Raw genomic sequence first — 17,183 nt, forward strand, 5'->3', positions numbered from 1 at the left:
TTCATCAAAACAAAAAAAAAATTTGTAAAATCTTACTGGGGTAAAATACAATCAACACGGCTCAGACTTAGTTAATGTCAAGTAGGTCAAAGATAATTTAAAAAATAATCAATTCTATTTCTAAATTATATGCTCTTAAAAATGAAATTGTTGCATTTACTATTTAACATATGGTTCAATACCAAGTCGGTTAACCAGTTTCTCCCAAAAAAAAAAAAAAAAAAAAAAAAAAAGTCGGTTAACCAAAAGAAAAAAAAAAATACCAAGTCGGTTGGTTCTGAACTGTCTGACTGTATTTTATCCAATCCTATAATCTTTTTTTTTAAATTGTTAAATTATAAAAAAATCTATGACTATCCTATACAAAACGTAGATTTTTTTTTCAAGTGGACCCCTTCCAACTCTCTTACGCCACGTTTATAATTATAACCAAACACTCAGTCGCTCTTGCCTCCCAAAACCCAATAAATAAATAAAGATTATTATTAATTAGGATAAAATAAAAAGGTTGAGTAAAATAAACAGTTTATAAAAGGGTTTATATGCAATCATTCTCATCATCTCATATATATTTTTCTGTTTTAAGCTCTCTCTCTCTCTCTCTCTTTGCTTATATATCCCCCCAACTTTCCTCTTACTCCATTTTCTCTCTCTCTCTCCCTCCCTCGCCGGGACCCACCTCGTCCGATCAACTCGCCGGCATTCCGGCGATCCGACTCGGATGATTCGCCACTTCGATCCTCCCAACGTTAAACTCTGATTCCAACCAAATCCTAAACCATAACAAAATCAAAAAAAAAAAAAAACCCCACGGCACAAACAAAAACAAAAACAAAAACAATTCCTGTTCTCAGACACTCAGATCCACAGCTCACAGCAAATTTGATTTTGAGAAATGATTCCCTGCATCCCGATCCATTTTCATTCCCTGCAATCACCACCCTTCAATTTGATCCACCACTGATTTTTTTTTTTTTTTTTTTAATTTTTAGTTTTAGTTTTAGTTTTAGGGTTAGGGTTTCGTGTTCGTGTTTTTTCAAAGCTGAGAAAACAATGTTGAAGAAAATCATAAAAGGAAGTCACCGAAAGCCATCCAAATCCGACTCCAACGACCCGGGTTCCATATTCGGTTATGGCCAACCGGCGACCCGAAATTCCGGGTCGGTCTCAACCGCCAATGTGGTCGTTAACCATGCTTCTCGTGCGGGCCCACCGCCACCGCCGTCTCCGAACTCATCTGGGCCCGGCCCAATTTCGTCGATGGGCTTTGGCCCGCCTCCGTCCGGACCCGTGGATCCTCTCCCGTTGTTCCGAGACGTGCCCGTATCGGAGCGACAGAGCTTGTTCATCCGAAAACTTCAAATCTGTTGCTTCCAATTCGATTTCTCCGACACGCTCAAATCAGCGAGAGAGAAAGAGATCAAGAGGCAATCGCTCATGGAGCTCGTCGATTTCATACAGTCCGGTTCTGGAAAAATCACCGAAACTTGCCAAGAGGAAATGATTCGGATGGTATCGGTCAACGTTTTTCGGTGCTTGCCGCCGGCTTCGCACGAAAACACCGGTCAAGAATCCGCCGATCCCGAAGAAGAAGAGCCGTATCTCGAACCCTCTTGGCCACACTTGCAGCTCGTGTACGAGCTCTTGTTAAGATACGTCGTTTCGTCCGATACCGATACGAAAGTCGCGAAGCGGTATATCGACCATTCCTTCGTGTTAAAGCTTCTGGACTTGTTCGACTCCGAAGACCCACGTGAGAGGGAGTATTTGAAAACCATTCTGCATAGGATTTATGGGAAGTTCATGGTTCATCGACCCTTTATCCGAAAAGCGATAAACAACATATTTTATCGGTTTATATATGAGACCGAGAGGCATAGCGGTATCGGCGAGCTTTTGGAGATTCTAGGGAGTATAATCAATGGTTTTGCACTACCAATGAAGGAGGAGCATAAGTTGTTTTTGGTTCGGGCGCTTATACCTCTGCACAAGCCGAAACCGATTGCAATGTACCATCAGCAATTGTCTTATTGTATTACTCAGTTTGTGGAGAAAGATTATAAGCTCGCCGACACGGTTATAAGGGGTTTGTTGAAGTATTGGCCTGTTACTAATTGCCAGAAGGAAGTTCTCTTTCTTGGAGAACTTGAGGAAGTGCTGGAAGCCACGCAATCCGCCGAGTTTCAGCGTTGTATGGTTCCTCTTTTCAGACAGATTGCACGGTGCCTCAATAGCTCTCATTTTCAGGTTTGTGAAATTTTGGATAGAATTTGTTGTTTATTAGAGCTAAAACCTATGACCTATCAGTTTTTTGTTTGTTTGTTTGAGGCAAATGGTTGCTAATGATTGCTTTTGTTGTTTTTCACATTTTGGGAATATGTTATGTTGACTGGTTTTGTAAGTTTTTCCTTTTAGTTCTTCACTTTGTTGTGGCAATTGTTTTTGCAATCTTGAAACTTTGCATTTAGAATAACATCTTTATATGGAATTTTGGTCAAATGGGATTGTTGGTGTTTGAGGGAGGTGCTGGAATGTGATGTGATATATTCATTGCATTCTCTCATCACTATTAATGGTCATAAGCTCATATAGCAAGTATTTAATCCTGGCGCAAAGGTGCTTCTGGTGTTTTTAGGAAAATTCTGCCTTTTTAAGAACGCTATATCAATTACCTGACTTTCCAGTGCCCTTTTTAATCTACTAATGGGTTTGTCTTGACTGTTCTTAGAGTCATTTCTTACATTTTTCTTTTACCTTTTTTTGCAATTTCCCCTTGTTGTTTTTTCATTTCTTAATCGCTTCATCTTGGAGTCAAAAGAGACATTTTGAAATGATCCATGCATTGCCATCTTCATTTGATTTTCAATCTGTGATTAGTGGTTTTCTTATATTTTTATATGGTTTAACTAGTTGATAGTTCTGAGTATCTAGTGGTTTACGTGTTGACTTGATTTCTAATGGCCAAGTTTTGTTCATTCAGTTATATCATGAACCTGTCAAAGAACCTAGTCAATCCATGTCTGAGGTCACAAACTTGTTTGTTCATTGTTTTATTTCTTGCTTTCTTTCAATGTCTTGGATAAGTGCAATTTTAAAACATGTTTGAAGAAGGGACTAATAATGGTCATAGGCTCATATGGCAAGTATTTTATCTTGGCAAACAGGTGCTTCTGGTCATTTTAGGAACATTATATCAATCACTTCACTGTCCAGTGCTTTTATTTATATACTAGTGGGACTGCCTTGACTGTTCTTAGAGCCAATTCTTAGCTTTTTCTGCAGTCTCCACTTATTGCCCTTTTCATTTCATAATTACTTCATCCTGGAGTCAAAAGAGATATTCTTAAATGATCCGAGCATGCCAACTTCAATTGAATTTCAATAAGTGATTGGTGGTTTATTTATATTCTTATATGGTTTAACTAGTTGATAATTTTGAGTATCTAGCGCTTTATATGTTGACTTGATATTCAATGGCCAAGTCTTGTTCATTGAGTTATTTCACGAACTGTGAAAGAACGTAGGCAATCCATATCTGAGGTCACAAACTTGTTTGTTCATTGAGCTATTTCATGCTTTCTTACAATGTCTTGGATAAGTGCATTTTTAAACATGTTTAAAAAGGGCACTAAAGTGACCATGTTGGGACACCTAGGGAGTTATTTGGGGAGTGTTGATTTGGAGAACAAGGTGTTAGAGTTAAGAACTTTTTTTTGGTCAGTGATAGATTATCTTGAAATGATAAACCCAAGGGGTTGCACAATTGGCTGGGGATCATGACTTATAATTCAGAGGTTGCTAGTTTGAGTCTCTTGTTGCCCTTTCCCTTGGTGTTATCAGAAAAAGAAAAAGATTTCATCTTGAAATGAAAAATATATGTACAAGTGTGTGCATATCTGTGTGTGTGTGTGTGTGTTAGAGAGAGAGAGAGAGAGAGAGAGAGCTCCATATTATGTTTAAAAATAATATTTAAACTTGAAGGAAATCTTACCTAGTTTGAGATGATGATTGTAATTTGTCAATCAATAGGTCAACAGGTTACTTCACAGAATCTAACTTTTGAGGCATGATCATTAATTCCTGTTTGCTAGAAACTTTACCAATGATATCTTTGATTCTTATATCCTGATCTCATGGTAAGGCAACGGCCAAAATGATGGTTGGAAGTAGTTTAAGGTTTCTACTTTTCCATTTCTGTGAATCTTCATTCAAGTCAAGAATGGAGTATGGGGCTTTTCCCCCCCTTTGTCCCCCCTTAAACGTGGAATTTTTTTTTTGGTACTACAGGCCATGGTGTAACTACTGTAACACACTGCCTGTGTACATGGGGGCATTATTTTCTTTATTGTTAAATAAATTTTTACTTATATATATATAAAGGCCATAATGTCTCTTTTTAGCACTTTGCCTATCAAAAAAAAAAAAAAAATCCTCCTTTTCCTTTCATATCTGTTATTTCTCTCTACTACTGGAATCCTACTGGTAGAGGAGTAGCGCTCCTTTGTGAACTCACTGTCCATTACTTTATTTAAAAATTTTAAAATACAAAAAAACAAAATCTTGATTTGAATCAAGTTTTGTTTTCTGGGGTGGGGAGATACCTTTGATTGATTGGTCATGACTCATGAGCAATGCAAACTGATCTTTTAGCAGCAAATATCTATCGTAACATTGTTGTGTGGTTTCTCTCAATGCCACTATATAATGCATTACTGAGAATTATCTTTCCAATAACCTGTTTCACTTTAGATTTTTTTGTAATTTTCCGTTAATAATACACCTGTCTTAGTGTCATGGTTTGCAAGTTAGTTCTATCTCCTTTGAACTCTAGTACACCTATCCATCATTTAGCTTAGGTAACAGGTTTTTTCCTGTTTCTCCTGAAAATTTTCTCTTTTGCATCTTGATATATTGTTTAATCGGTCTTTTCTTAGTTCGTTAACTTGTTCAACGGAGGGTGATTAATGCATTATTGAGAAAGAGTGACTTTGGATAGAGACTATGACTTCAGATTGAGAAACAACATTAATACAAGTATTAAAAAATTGGTATGTCTATTAAGGAAATAACAGAGCATGATTTCAAATAGAATAGAATGATGGAAAATAATATATGTGGTTGACCTTGACTAGTTTCTTGAGGACCCATAGCTGACTCCAAAACTTTGGTACTAAGGCTTGGTTGTTGTTATTGTTGGCTCTATCAATGTCAGTGGTTTATAATAAACCCTGTGAAATTTGCTCAGGATCAAATAGCCCAAAAGTTACTCTTTTGTCCTCGGACAGATTTCCGTGCAACATCCTTTTCTTGAAACAATTGGTGCTCTATTAAGGTTGCATCCATAATCAGGTAGTTACAGCCACACTGCCAAATGTTGGATAGATGAAGTATAGGTGTTGCCAGCTGGAAGTAGGGGAAAAGAATGGGGATAAGATTCCATAAGTTCATGCTGTCATGCCTTTCCCTGCAAATGTGTGTTATGCATGCTTGCTGCCTGTTTGGTTTAAGCTTATTTTTATAGTTAAAGAGAATAACTTTTCAAAGCGTCACATTTTTTAAATTATGCCAATACTTTTACACAATAAACAAAATAAACTGATAAAAAGAAGCTCATCCAAACACACACTATTGCAGTTTTTTTTAGTTAAAGAACAATTATGTAGGAGAGAGCTGGAGGCAATCATCATTTGGAATTATTTAGTGGGTTTTCATGATATATGGTGAACTTCGTCCTGCATGTTTGTTCTTGATTACAAAATTATGTGTTCATGTCATTGAGGCAGTCTTCCGAAGGAGGATTTATTTATTTTTTTGGGAACCATTGTGTTGCTTGGAGTACATATCTTCTTGTCATAAGATTGTACTCTAATCCTTTAATTTATCAGCCTTTTTTGGATTGGCCTTAGAAGTTGACAAGTTGTTCAGATATAGAATCACCTTTAAAAACATTCTGTGATTTCTTTCTCTCGCTCAGTATAAAATAACCTCTTTTACTATCAATAAAGCATAAAATGTCATTTCTTTCAAGCTTTTTGCTTAGGAACACTCGTATTGCAGGTTGCAGAACGAGCCCTCTTTTTGTGGAATAATGAGCACATTGTGAGCTTAATAGCCCAGAATCGGAGTGTCATACTACCAATTATATTTGAGGCATTGGAGAAGAATATTCAGAGTCACTGGAATCAGGCAGTACATGGGCTGACTGTCAATGTTCGGAAAATGTTCTTGGAAATGGATGCTGAGTTGTTTGATGAGTGCCAGAGGCAGCATGCAGAGAGAGAGGCCCGGGCCAGAGAGATGGACGAACAACGGGAATTGACATGGAAGAAACTGGCCGATGTGGCTGCACAGAGAGGGGGAGAGGATATGATTACAGTGTAACTGATTACTCAGGATTAGTTGGACCACAATGGAAAATGATGCGGAGGGATAGAAGACCATGAATCTGATCCTCTCCATTTTGGTGGGTATTCTTTTTCATATTTTTTGTTCACATTTTATTTTTTGATCTCAATCCGATCATTGAAGATATCGGAAGAAGAAGAAGAAGAAGCAGCGATAAAAATGTAATTTAAATGTATGGAATTTGTTAGGTATATGCTGTTGTTAAGAATGATTTGTGAAATATAATCTGTATTCTTTTTTACCTATTCTGTTCCTCTAGAAAGAGAAATATGAATCTTTTTGTTTGTACTTTCATGAAATTATGAATAGGACTTAAAATTGTCTTTCACATTAGATACATAAAATTATTCAAAATTCAGCTGGTGGGGGATCTTTCTGTGTTGTTTGTTGAATATATGACATTTGCAAAAGAGGATATAATTCAAGTTCACTGTTCACGGGCATGTTGCCATGCTAGTTTATTTATTTAATTTTTTTGGTATTCATAAATTATATGAAGACGATACTTTGTCTGTGAAGAACTAACTACTTTGCAATCCTCACTCCTCAGCGCTGTGTGCCCTTTTTTGAGTTATTGTTATCTAGATCTTGTGGATCGTCGAGCTTGCACGTGTTGCTATAATTTTGAGAAATTTGTAGAAATTCAAGGTGAGTTCGTAATCCATCGATTTCTATCCTTTACCTTTTTGAGGTGGGTTGTATGGCAAATCCCAAACAGCTGGGTCTATTGCATGTGAATTTTTTTTTTTTTTTTCTTTTTCTTTTCTTTTCTGGCACGGGGCCGAGTATAGACACTCAATGGGAGCACGGGCTTCACTCTTCACCTGGCAAAACCCACCTTTTTATTTATTTTATATATATATATATATAATTATTATGAATTTTACAAATTATATACTGTAATTTTACATAAAATTCAATTCAGTCCTATGATTATCACTTTTTTTTTTTATAAAGTTTCTCTTTCTAATTTCGATACATTGAGCCGCTAGGTGTCCTGAGACTCCTAACTTAAGAGTGATATTGTTTTGGAAATTCAAAAACTGCCAAAACTACACCATTTTGGGATGCTTAACAGCAACTTCACTAACAAAAGTGGACACAAAGGAATAGATGTTCTAGGATTTGAATGAACAGATCATAAGTTATAGGTTTGACTTTATTTTTAACGAAGTTAGAAATGTTAATTTGTAATTTTACATTTTTATTAAATAAAAATAGTGAAATGTGAGATGAGAATTTGCTTCTTAATTTAATGGTACATTTTATCTGAAAAATAAAAGTTACCGTGAACATGTATGCCCATTTTCATGTTCTCTGCTTCTTGTGATCTTGTCTCTTGTTGATGAATTCTAAAATTGGCATTCACAGCTTTTTACTAGTTGGATGTTTTGTTTTTAATTGGGAACCTCTCCAACCTTTTCTTTTTGGGCATGTCTTTTGGCAAAAATTGGTATGAGTCTTATCTTATGGTTAGTTTCACAAGCGAAAAAAAAAAAAATATATATATATATATATATAGAGAGAGAGAGAGAGAGAGAGAGAGAGAGAGAGGATTGCTCAACATAACCCGAAATAAACAATCAAACAAAAAAGAACTAGGTTGAAACTATAAAAAAAACGAAAAAGAACTAATGGGTGTCCAAAGTATTTCTTAGTGGTTATAACGTCAGCCAGTTTGTTTGCACGTCCATTTGCTTTGCAATATATGTTCAATGGAGACTTGCTAAGGTCTGGCATAAGTGTTTGCAATCAATGATCAAGCTAGTTAAATCATGAGGAAAATACAAAAAATATAATTGTAAACTAATTGGTTGCTAATAATGAGTTAATCTCCAATACTACTGTGTAGTATCCCATGTTGCATAGCCGTTGAAGTCCAAAATAAGTAGCCCATATTTCTAAGTGCAAAATCTTTATCCATCTTCTTGATTTGTTCTCCCCCCCCACCCCCCCCCCCCCCCTCCTTTTTTTGGATAAATCCAGAATGCCTCTTATGATACAAACTCACATTGTCATAAAACAAAAACAAACATAAGTCCATAGATGGATTATCAAAATATATAATCTCCTGATTTAGAACTGGACCTTTCTGACTAAAGGATCAGCACACTTGTTTGCTTTACGGAAAAAGTGGCTCATCTTCATTTGAAGAATCTAGTTGATGAGGGTCCTGTAATCCAAGATAAGATAAACATGATGTAAATTACTACTATACTCCTCAATTATCCAACCAAACACAATTTTAGCATCTATTTCAATTTCCACTGTCCCAAGATTTAAATTTCTACACATTATTAACCCTTCCCTTAAGGTCCATAGCTCTGCATCAACACGATAGAGACTCCAATAAAACGAGTGAAGCCTTTTATCCAAGCCCCATTATAGTCTTGGATAATGCTCCCCTCTATTAGCCAAACCCGGATTGCCCAAAGACCCATCCGTATTCAACTTAACCTAGCCAATTTCAGGTTTATTCCACCTGACCTTAATGACCTGAATTCAACTTAATGACTTGATTTGTCCCTTATATTTAGCTGAATCCAATGAGCCTCTTGCATCACTATTAGTATTTAATTCTATTCATAGTGTATTTGTTGACCATCTGGTTGCCAATAGCAAGTCAATTTCCAATACTATTATTTTTGTATTCAATGTTTCATAGTAGTTGAACTTGAAGTTACTCTGATAGGCCTATACAGCGCTACTACCCTTTTTTTCCCTTATAATTTTTTGTTGAAGTTCAAAATAAGTAGCCCACCCTTCTACATTTATGATACTCCAAGAAATTATAAGGTTAAGAGCAAAATCCTTTATCCATAGTCTTGTATCATCCTTTGTCATGCCCCTGCTTCTCCTGAACGTGATGAGCTTTTTGCAATACCATCAAAGTTTTATCCAAGATTTTGTGCTTTCTAAGTAATTGTAATAATCCTATGTAATTTTGGGTGTTTGATTTGATAAAACCATTAGCTCTCTCTCTCTCTCTCCCTCTCAATTAATTCAAACTCTCTCTATATCAAAAATTAATGTTATAGATTAAAATCTAGGGTAAAATATAGTAATTACCCCTAAGATTTGGGATAATGCTAACCATATCCAACATATTTACAATTTGATATATTTGGCTCTTAAGTACGTAACACTGTTTATCACTTTAACTCTTTGTTTTGACTACTTGACTAATAAATGACGTTATAGCTAACTTATATAAAGATTAGTCAAATCGTTACAGCTAACATAAACAAATTTATTAACAATTTATTTGTATTTAGAGACCAAATTTATCAATTTTAAAATGTCCTGAACTTGATTGTCATTAGCCCAATCTTCAATAACAATTTGTTGTATATTTTTACTCTAAAATCTATCATAGATCATAAATCTTATCCTACCAATTTTTTTGGCTGCAATCTTATCCTACCAATTAAAAATGTGTCTTTTGAATGTTTTTCCAAAAAGAGGACAGAAGGAAGGTAAAACTAAAAAGAATAATAAGTTGGGAAGATCCCTTTGGTGCCCAAGTCAAAGTCATTTCATTACTCATTAGCCATTCACACAACAAGCCTTTCATACCAATTCCGTCCACAAAAACAACATTCCCATAATCTTTGCTCGTTAAAATCTTTATACCACAAATACAAATCACAAAAACCCCAGCTTGCTTCAAAATCCTAATCTCCCAAACCTTGTCACCTTCCTCATCTCCTCTACACTCCACTCCTTCATTCCTTTCCATATCTTCTAATTCTATCACTCTCTCTCTCTCACAAAAACACATAATAAACCTCTCAAAAGTCCCACACCAAGTTTTTTAGCAGCTAAAGCCTTAAAGCTTACATATGTCCAAAAAAGGAGGAGCAACCTCGCTTCAAAAGGATGCCCCATGGAGGGCCTCTCCTTCTGTTAAACCCATACCCAAAATTCACCACTCTCCTTTGCTCCGTCTCCCCCAAACTCCTCATTCAGACTATGCTCTCTCTGTCATGAAGGTTATATCTTTTTTGTGTGCATATTTTTACTTGGGTGGTTTTGTTCTATAATGGGTTTTTGTTGATTTTTAAGTTTCTGGGTGTGTTTGCAGCATTCTAATCCGATAGGAAATGGGTTAGCAATGGAAGCTATTGTGGAAGCCGCGGGACCAGACTGTATTGTTCCAGGCCAGAGTGCACCCATCAAATTGCTTGGTCTCAAGGTTCTTCTTTTTCATCAGAAAGCTGTCTTTTTTAAAAAAATTTAATTTTCTTTGAATTTGAAATTTGGCGAATTTGTAAGTGGGTTCTTTTAATTGTTCATTGATTCGTACATGATTGATTTTGTTTGATAAAATCTATTTTGGCATATTTATGCTATGGAGATTTTTGTAGGTACCTGTGAATGTGAAATTGCTAATAACACTAAATTTAGGCAGTTCTACAATGTATCAAATACTAACTATCAACTGAGGCAAACGGATTTCATTGTTTTTTTTTTTTTCCTATTATCTCGTTAAGGCTCTTGGTTGTGGTGAAATAATGGAATTTGTGGAAGGAACATCACAATACAACTTTGTGGTGAGCTTATCAATATGGTTACTGCGATACCTTAGATTGTGTGGATTTAATTGGATTAGATTGTATGAATGTTTGTTGCACTGGCATGTGTGTACAGACAGATGTATGGAATTTGGCCTTTTTGAATGCACAAACAATGGACGGTAAAACAATTCTTAAAATCATAACACTAAAATTACATAAAACTGTCATAAGTCTGAACTGATTTTAGATAAATAAAAGTGGATCTTTATTGTAAGTCTTGAAAGAAATGGTAGCTGGGATGAACACTTATATCGTGTCTTCAAGTGTTCGATACACCAAATTTGCAATAGGAAAATTGTTCTACAGGTCGTGGTTCCTAGACATGAACTCAGATGATTTGAAGGTGAAAGTATTGGAGGGGAATTATATTACTAAAGTGAGAGGCATGAGTTGCACTATTGCTTGAGCATTCACCTTTTTCACTTTCGAAAGGAAAAATTTTAGTTATGGGACTAGATACATTTGTGCCAGGACATAATATCAATCTAGGACATGAGGATTTTCCTTTGGCCCTCATCCCTCATTGTTCTCCTTCCTCATGGTGGTTAATTACTTCTGAAAAGGAACCAGTTGTGATATCAAGTGTGTTTTCCTAGATGTTTACATTCTTTGGTAAAGGCAATTTGTGCACTCCTAAAACACATTAAACCTAACTCATCCTTACACAACAGTCCCATTCATATCAACTGTAATAGAGAACTGAACCGGTCTTTATTCAAATTGTGTGCCATGCCCAGAATTTAGGACAGGAACGGGGGTTGAAAATGAGCTTAGTGCACCATGGGCAGATGTCTCCAACATGATCTGTTAGGATTGAGAATGATTTGAGAGTTTTGGTTTCTTAGTGGTAGATGTTAATAAAATGGTTGAAGGCCAAGACTGCAAGAATATTGACTTCATTAGCTTGTTTCAGTATTGGAAACTTCAGCCATGATTTCATGTTAGGTGTTGTTCTGGAAGTAGGTGGCACAATTCAACTATCTACTGGTTGTTGGTGGCTAAAGGTGGACTATTTGTGACAGACTGACGGATTTATATTAATCCATTTTCTTCATTTTGGAACACTGTTGATCTCTCTCTCTCTCGCAATAAGATACTGATTTCTTTAATGATACTTCAAAACTGATTACCTTAGGTAACTTAGTGATGCTAAAGCAAGGATAATTCTAAGAGAGAGCATTCAAACTCAATAATTAACTTGTGTGGTCTTTTGATAAAACTTTGTTTGGCTTCCAGTGGAAGTTGTCTGTTCTGTCTCTTCCTTTTGAGTTTTTGTTTAACTTATCAATTTTGATTTCTGATATTGTACCATGTGACGAAGCATTATGAATGAGTTAGGTTTATGCTTGTATCTCATCTTATCAAATGGAAGGCTGTAGTTGCTTTCAATGCTCTCTGATGTTTTGGAGGGGTATTTTCTATATCTAATGTTATGTTGGGTCTGAAATTAGCATGATTTTAGCATTTTACTCTTGTTTGCTTTAAATTTTGAAAATTGTGTTTTCTAGTTTTGCTTTTGCACTTTTTTTTTTTTCCTTATTTTCCTTATTGTTAATTTCTCTTCTACTTATGGACAGGTATGGCCTATAGATGTTAACCTGAAATTTTTGGAACCAGTTGGACGAGAACTCAAGTCGCTTGGGAAGGTAAATTTTCATGTTTTTAGAGTTGTTTTCTTCTTTCTCTTAACTTGTTTACTTATGTTTTTGAGGAAAACACACACACACACACACACAAAGCTAAGTAATAGAATGTGAACTGCCAGTGCAATTTCAGGGGACTGTAATTTGGAAAGGACTAGATCCTTTAACTGATCTGAGGATTGAAAACAAGAGTTACACATAATCCAGGAATTTCAATTGCCTTACACTTTTTGTTTTTGATAAGCTCAATTGGCTTACACATAAGGATAGTATTCTTAATTGTTCTAAAAAATTTCATAAATATCAAAGACATTGTGAATGAAATTGTGTGTGTGTGTGTGTGTGTACTAGTAAATTATTATAACGTGTGCATGCTGGCAAATGCATGTATGGTAAAGTTGGTGACTAGTCTTTCAAGTCATTTTGGTGAAAAATATAAAACTGAAATTATTTTACATTTCTTGTGAAAGATGCTTCCAACTATGAGCAGCATTTTGTAGTTATTTTCATCATTGATTTTACAGTAGATAGGCAAGTGCAACAGATACCTTGTGCTTATCATCCATTCCTTGTGGCCATGGTCTTATGCAGTAATAGTGTAGGTTCTCATTGTTAGAAGTTTTGGTTTTTGTGTGTGTGTGTGTAGTAATAGTAGTTAGTTGTCAGGAGAAATAAGGCATTCAAGCTTTTGTGGATCAAACATGGAATTCTGCTTTTCCGGTAGTGTGTGACAATTAATATGGTCACTGGTTCCTTTGATGCAGTTCATGGATGATGCTGTCAACCTCATGAACAAGTCATTTATAGATCGCTAGTGGCATTTGGTTTTAAGAGGACAGTTGGCTGCACATTTCTGCTCGCAAGTTTTTGTTACTATTGTTGCAATGAGCATAAGGCTAGCCAGGCAGTATGACTGTAAATAAGATCTCAAATAAGCTGTAGATCAGTTGCGGGATAATTTATATGGCATGGTGACATTTAAAGAGGTTCTGTTTCTCCAATGTACTTTTGGCTTTATATTTAATGGATGCTTTTCCCAATAGATAATCTTGAGTAAGTATGTTTACTTGTTTTTTTCTCAAATCCATAAGGATGAGTCAGGTGTAGAGTTTTAATTTTATTATTTTTCAAAGCGTTGGAGAGTCTTTTGACTGATTCTTTAATATCCTCTTCCATTTCTAGCTTGTTTGGGAGGGGGAAAGGAAATGGAATGGAATGAATTTTTTAAGGTATATTATATTCTAATTTCTATCTATTCAACTTCGTTTGAAAGTTTAGTGGGAATAAATGGAATATTCAATCCTTTAATTAAATGGAGTTGAATTATGCTTTAATTTCTATGTTGAGAAATGGAAATTAAAAGTGAAAGGTATAATAATAAAATTAAATATTTCTTTTGTTTTCATTTACTGTTTTATGAAATCTCAAATACAAGTGAAAAAACTTCATATTCTTCTCTGTATTCCTTTATGATTTACTCATTCCATCCTTCCATTCTTTTATAAACCTTTAAGCATAGTGTTAATATATGGATTGCTTATAATCTTCAAAACTGTCATCACATTCTGAAGATGACAATTCTAGTCATTTAATAAATATATTGCAATTCCAGTTATTACCGAGTTTTCTTTAAATTCTTGATGTTGTGCATCACTGGCCAATTCCAACTTCCGGAGTAAGCTCTTTGCTTGATTTGAAAGTGTCTTATGGCCCTCAAGAATGGCATTTTCCAAGATGATGTTAATGGTGTCTATTTCAATGCAAGTCCCCAAATCCTCTTGCTGTAGGTTACAGAGCATAACCAACTAGCAAGATGAAATCTTACTTGTTTCACCATACTAAAGCTGAACGATAACCTTAAAAGAAGCTCAATGATCTACCAGAAAAGGATTCTAGTACAAAAACGAGTGAGTACATGCACAATGCAAATGGTTATGCTAAGTGTGTGTATGCGCGCGTGACCAAAAATCTTTGTTTTGGGTTAAAGGGCCAGAGCAGACTGCGGGACAAAAGGAAAACACGAGGGAGATGAAGCAAGATGGTACAGAGGGAGATACTCGTTGCCACCCTAGTTTGGGCAGTTATGAGTTATAACCATGAGAATTCCTTAACTATGGGCCATGCCTCAATACAAGAGTGGACTGAGATGGTCCGAGCTCACTTCTAATCAAAGAGCATGTCTATTGTGTTTGGCGGCCTGCTAAAGAGTCTGCATCTTTTCCATGTAATTTAAAAGCTAAAGAGAAATATATCAAATATCATCTTGATCTTGGCTTTCTTTTCTACCCTCATCCCTATCCTTTCGCCTTCCTCTTTAACTATATATTTAATGGAGATTGAATTCCTGTCATTTAATAATGGGCACACAAAGCTTATCTATAGACTAGCAAAAAGTATTAAGTGAAGAACAACGACTTTGTAACTCAATTGACACCTTTTGGTGTTTGCAACGGAGATTTCTAGGATTCGAATCCCCTTCCCCTCTTCCCATTGTAACCTTCAAATATATCAAAAGAAGTGGAGAACCACTTTTGCATATAGAGCCAAAAATGGTCGTGCTGAAAGATAGAACTGGAATAAAATCGTGGATAGTTTAATCAAGATGTTATTTGCATGTATAAATAAGCCAGTGATAAAGTTCCCACCAACTAGTGTTGTCCACCTATGTTACCATGTAATAATTTCTGGTCTTGTCACCCTCTCTCTTTTTCCCGACTCCTTTGCCACCCAGTTCCTCATATAAAAGATCTCAAACTCCTCTGAGTTTGTTGCAAACGACAATGGCTTTTAAAGCAACATTGCAAGGAGAGAAATTGCACAGAGGGACTTGGCACGAAGAGGAAGATAAGCTGCTCTCGACCTTTGTCACCCTAATGGGGGAAAGGAGGTGGGATTCCATAGCAAGGGCATCAGGTATATATGTTTTATAAGAATGAACAAAACAGATTTTTGCTTGATGTCATAAACTAAGCTTATGGAGAACTTGTTCTTAATGCAGGTCTTAAGAGGAGTGGTAAGAGCTGCAGGTTCCGGTGGATGAATTATCTTCGCCCTAATCTTAAACGTGGTCATATAAGCATCGAAGAAGAGCAGATCATTCTTCGACTGCATGAGCTATGGGGTAACAAGTAAGGTTTTTTAATTTGTTTTCCAATTTTTTAGTTAATGGAATTGGAAATCCCACATTTTAGAAATTATAAACAAGTTGAGAAATTAATATAACATAGTTGAGTCCTAATTTTTTTTTTTTTTTTTTGTAGGTGGTCAAGGATTGCTAGAAGGTTGCCAGGAAGAACAGATAATGAGATCAAGAATTACTGGAGGACTCATTTAAGGAAGAAAGCACAAGAACAGCATGAAGGTTCATGCAATGCATTTTATTCTTCTTCATGATATTATTGCCATTGGTTTTTTCTAGATAATATGTTTTCTCCGCATTACTAACGGTTGTTTTCTCCACAGGAAACTTTTATTGTAAACTAAACAATGGTAAACAAGATTTCTTCTTTCAGAAAGGTGATATGAGTGGCCTAAACCATAACTATGAAAACCATGGGACTGCTGAGGACTTTTGTGGAACCACAGATGATTCGTTTGATGCTCTTGGGTTGTCGAATTTTTCATTGATTAGTTCTCCATATGAAACGCAATTATCAGATCCAATCTTAGAGTTTATAAAGGATCAAAGTGAAATAAAACATCAAAGTGAAATAAATCATGAGGGCTGTAATAGCTTAGAGTCTTGCTTTTGTTATCCGGCATTGATCCCAGATGATAGCAATATATGGGACTACGCTGGCTTCCTATGGAACATGGATTAAGCAGAAAGTTACTGTAATTAAATGTGAATATAAAGAATATTTAAAACTGTAAAACAGTCATGTTTTGTATCATGCATTACACACACTGCATCATGAATATTGTATCTATACTTGTTTGTATAATCTAGCTACATTTGCTAAAAATCATTACTTATGTAAAGCTCAGTCTCTCTCTCTCTTGAAAGTTTAGGTTTTTATTTTCTTTTTTTCTTACAAATCCAAATACTTGTGGTAGGGGAACAAAATTACGCTAAGGGATTGGAAGTAAACAAAATTGTATATAGATGAAGTTTTGTAATTTTATGGAAACCAAATAATCATTGTGGTCATAACATAATAGTGATGAGTAATGGCATATATAAGGGTGAAGAGTGCTCCTAGGTCCAATTCAACTTTCCCTAAAAGATAACCGATAGCAAAATAAAAGGTACCATTACAGCAAGCTTGACAGAATTCAACAGTATGTCTTGCATCCCAGAGGACACAGTAGAATTAACCATTATTGATTAAAGGATTGAAAAGCTTCTTATATGCATAGACATGGAAAGATTTGAAAGGTTTTTAAGCCATTTCCGTCCCATAAATGGAGATGGTTATGGGCTTCGACCAATAGAAACAAAATACTCATAATAGAACTAAAACATGAGTTTGTGATTTGGCCAACTCTTCCCTCCGTCCAAACTAGCCATTAGGTAGGACGCTTCAATTTTATTCAGGTAGCAAGTAATTGAAAATAT

The 17,183-nt window shown here is 35.6% G+C and overlaps 3 protein-coding genes across 3 annotated transcripts; all 3 read left to right on the forward strand.

Annotated features, from left to right (window-relative positions):
- The first annotated feature begins 576 nt into the window (after positions 1-576).
- On the forward strand, positions 577-6,648 carry LOC126691921 (serine/threonine protein phosphatase 2A 57 kDa regulatory subunit B' beta isoform-like). The gene is made up of 2 exons (XM_050387259.1): positions 577-2,247; positions 6,058-6,648. The coding sequence occupies exons 1-2, from the start codon at positions 1,054-1,056 to the stop codon at positions 6,379-6,381; spliced, it is 1,518 nt and encodes a 505-aa protein (XP_050243216.1). The 5' UTR covers positions 577-1,053; the 3' UTR covers positions 6,382-6,648.
- A 3,294-nt stretch (positions 6,649-9,942) lies between these two features.
- LOC126691923 (uncharacterized) lies at positions 9,943-13,672 on the forward strand. Its single transcript, XM_050387261.1, has 4 exons — positions 9,943-10,397; positions 10,490-10,600; positions 12,560-12,628; positions 13,390-13,672. The coding sequence occupies exons 1-4, from the start codon at positions 10,248-10,250 to the stop codon at positions 13,438-13,440; spliced, it is 381 nt and encodes a 126-aa protein (XP_050243218.1). The 5' UTR covers positions 9,943-10,247; the 3' UTR covers positions 13,441-13,672.
- A 125-nt stretch (positions 13,673-13,797) lies between these two features.
- LOC126691922 (transcription factor MYB27-like) lies at positions 13,798-16,584 on the forward strand. The gene is made up of 5 exons (XM_050387260.1): positions 13,798-14,532; positions 14,613-15,538; positions 15,624-15,753; positions 15,886-15,986; positions 16,088-16,584. The coding sequence occupies exons 2-5, from the start codon at positions 15,406-15,408 to the stop codon at positions 16,444-16,446; spliced, it is 723 nt and encodes a 240-aa protein (XP_050243217.1). The 5' UTR covers positions 13,798-14,532; positions 14,613-15,405; the 3' UTR covers positions 16,447-16,584.
- The last annotated feature ends 599 nt before the right edge of the window (positions 16,585-17,183 follow it).

This window comes from Quercus robur, chromosome 7, assembly GCF_932294415.1.
Source record: "Quercus robur chromosome 7, dhQueRobu3.1, whole genome shotgun sequence".
NCBI classification, from domain to species: domain Eukaryota; kingdom Viridiplantae; phylum Streptophyta; class Magnoliopsida; order Fagales; family Fagaceae; genus Quercus; species Quercus robur.

Bases quoted from the DNA above. Each gene is read 5' to 3' on its own strand.
- LOC126691922 (XM_050387260.1), top strand. From the start codon at position 15,406: ATGGCTTTTAAAGCAACATTGCAAGGAGAGAAATTGCACAGAGGGACT. The intron at 15,754-15,885 runs GTAAGGTTTTTT...TTTTTTTTGTAG, and splicing joins CATGAGCTATGGGGTAACAA to GTGGTCAAGGATTGCTAGAA. The intron at 15,987-16,087 runs GTTCATGCAATG...TTTTCTCCACAG, and splicing joins AGCACAAGAACAGCATGAAG to GAAACTTTTATTGTAAACTA.
- LOC126691921 (XM_050387259.1), top strand. From the start codon at position 1,054: ATGTTGAAGAAAATCATAAAAGGAAGTCACCGAAAGCCATCCAAATCC. The intron at 2,248-6,057 runs GTTTGTGAAATT...CTCGTATTGCAG, and splicing joins TCAATAGCTCTCATTTTCAG to GTTGCAGAACGAGCCCTCTT.
- LOC126691923 (XM_050387261.1), top strand. From the start codon at position 10,248: ATGTCCAAAAAAGGAGGAGCAACCTCGCTTCAAAAGGATGCCCCATGG. The intron at 10,398-10,489 runs GTTATATCTTTT...GTGTGTTTGCAG, and splicing joins ATGCTCTCTCTGTCATGAAG to CATTCTAATCCGATAGGAAA. The intron at 12,629-13,389 runs GTAAATTTTCAT...CCTTTGATGCAG, and splicing joins AACTCAAGTCGCTTGGGAAG to TTCATGGATGATGCTGTCAA.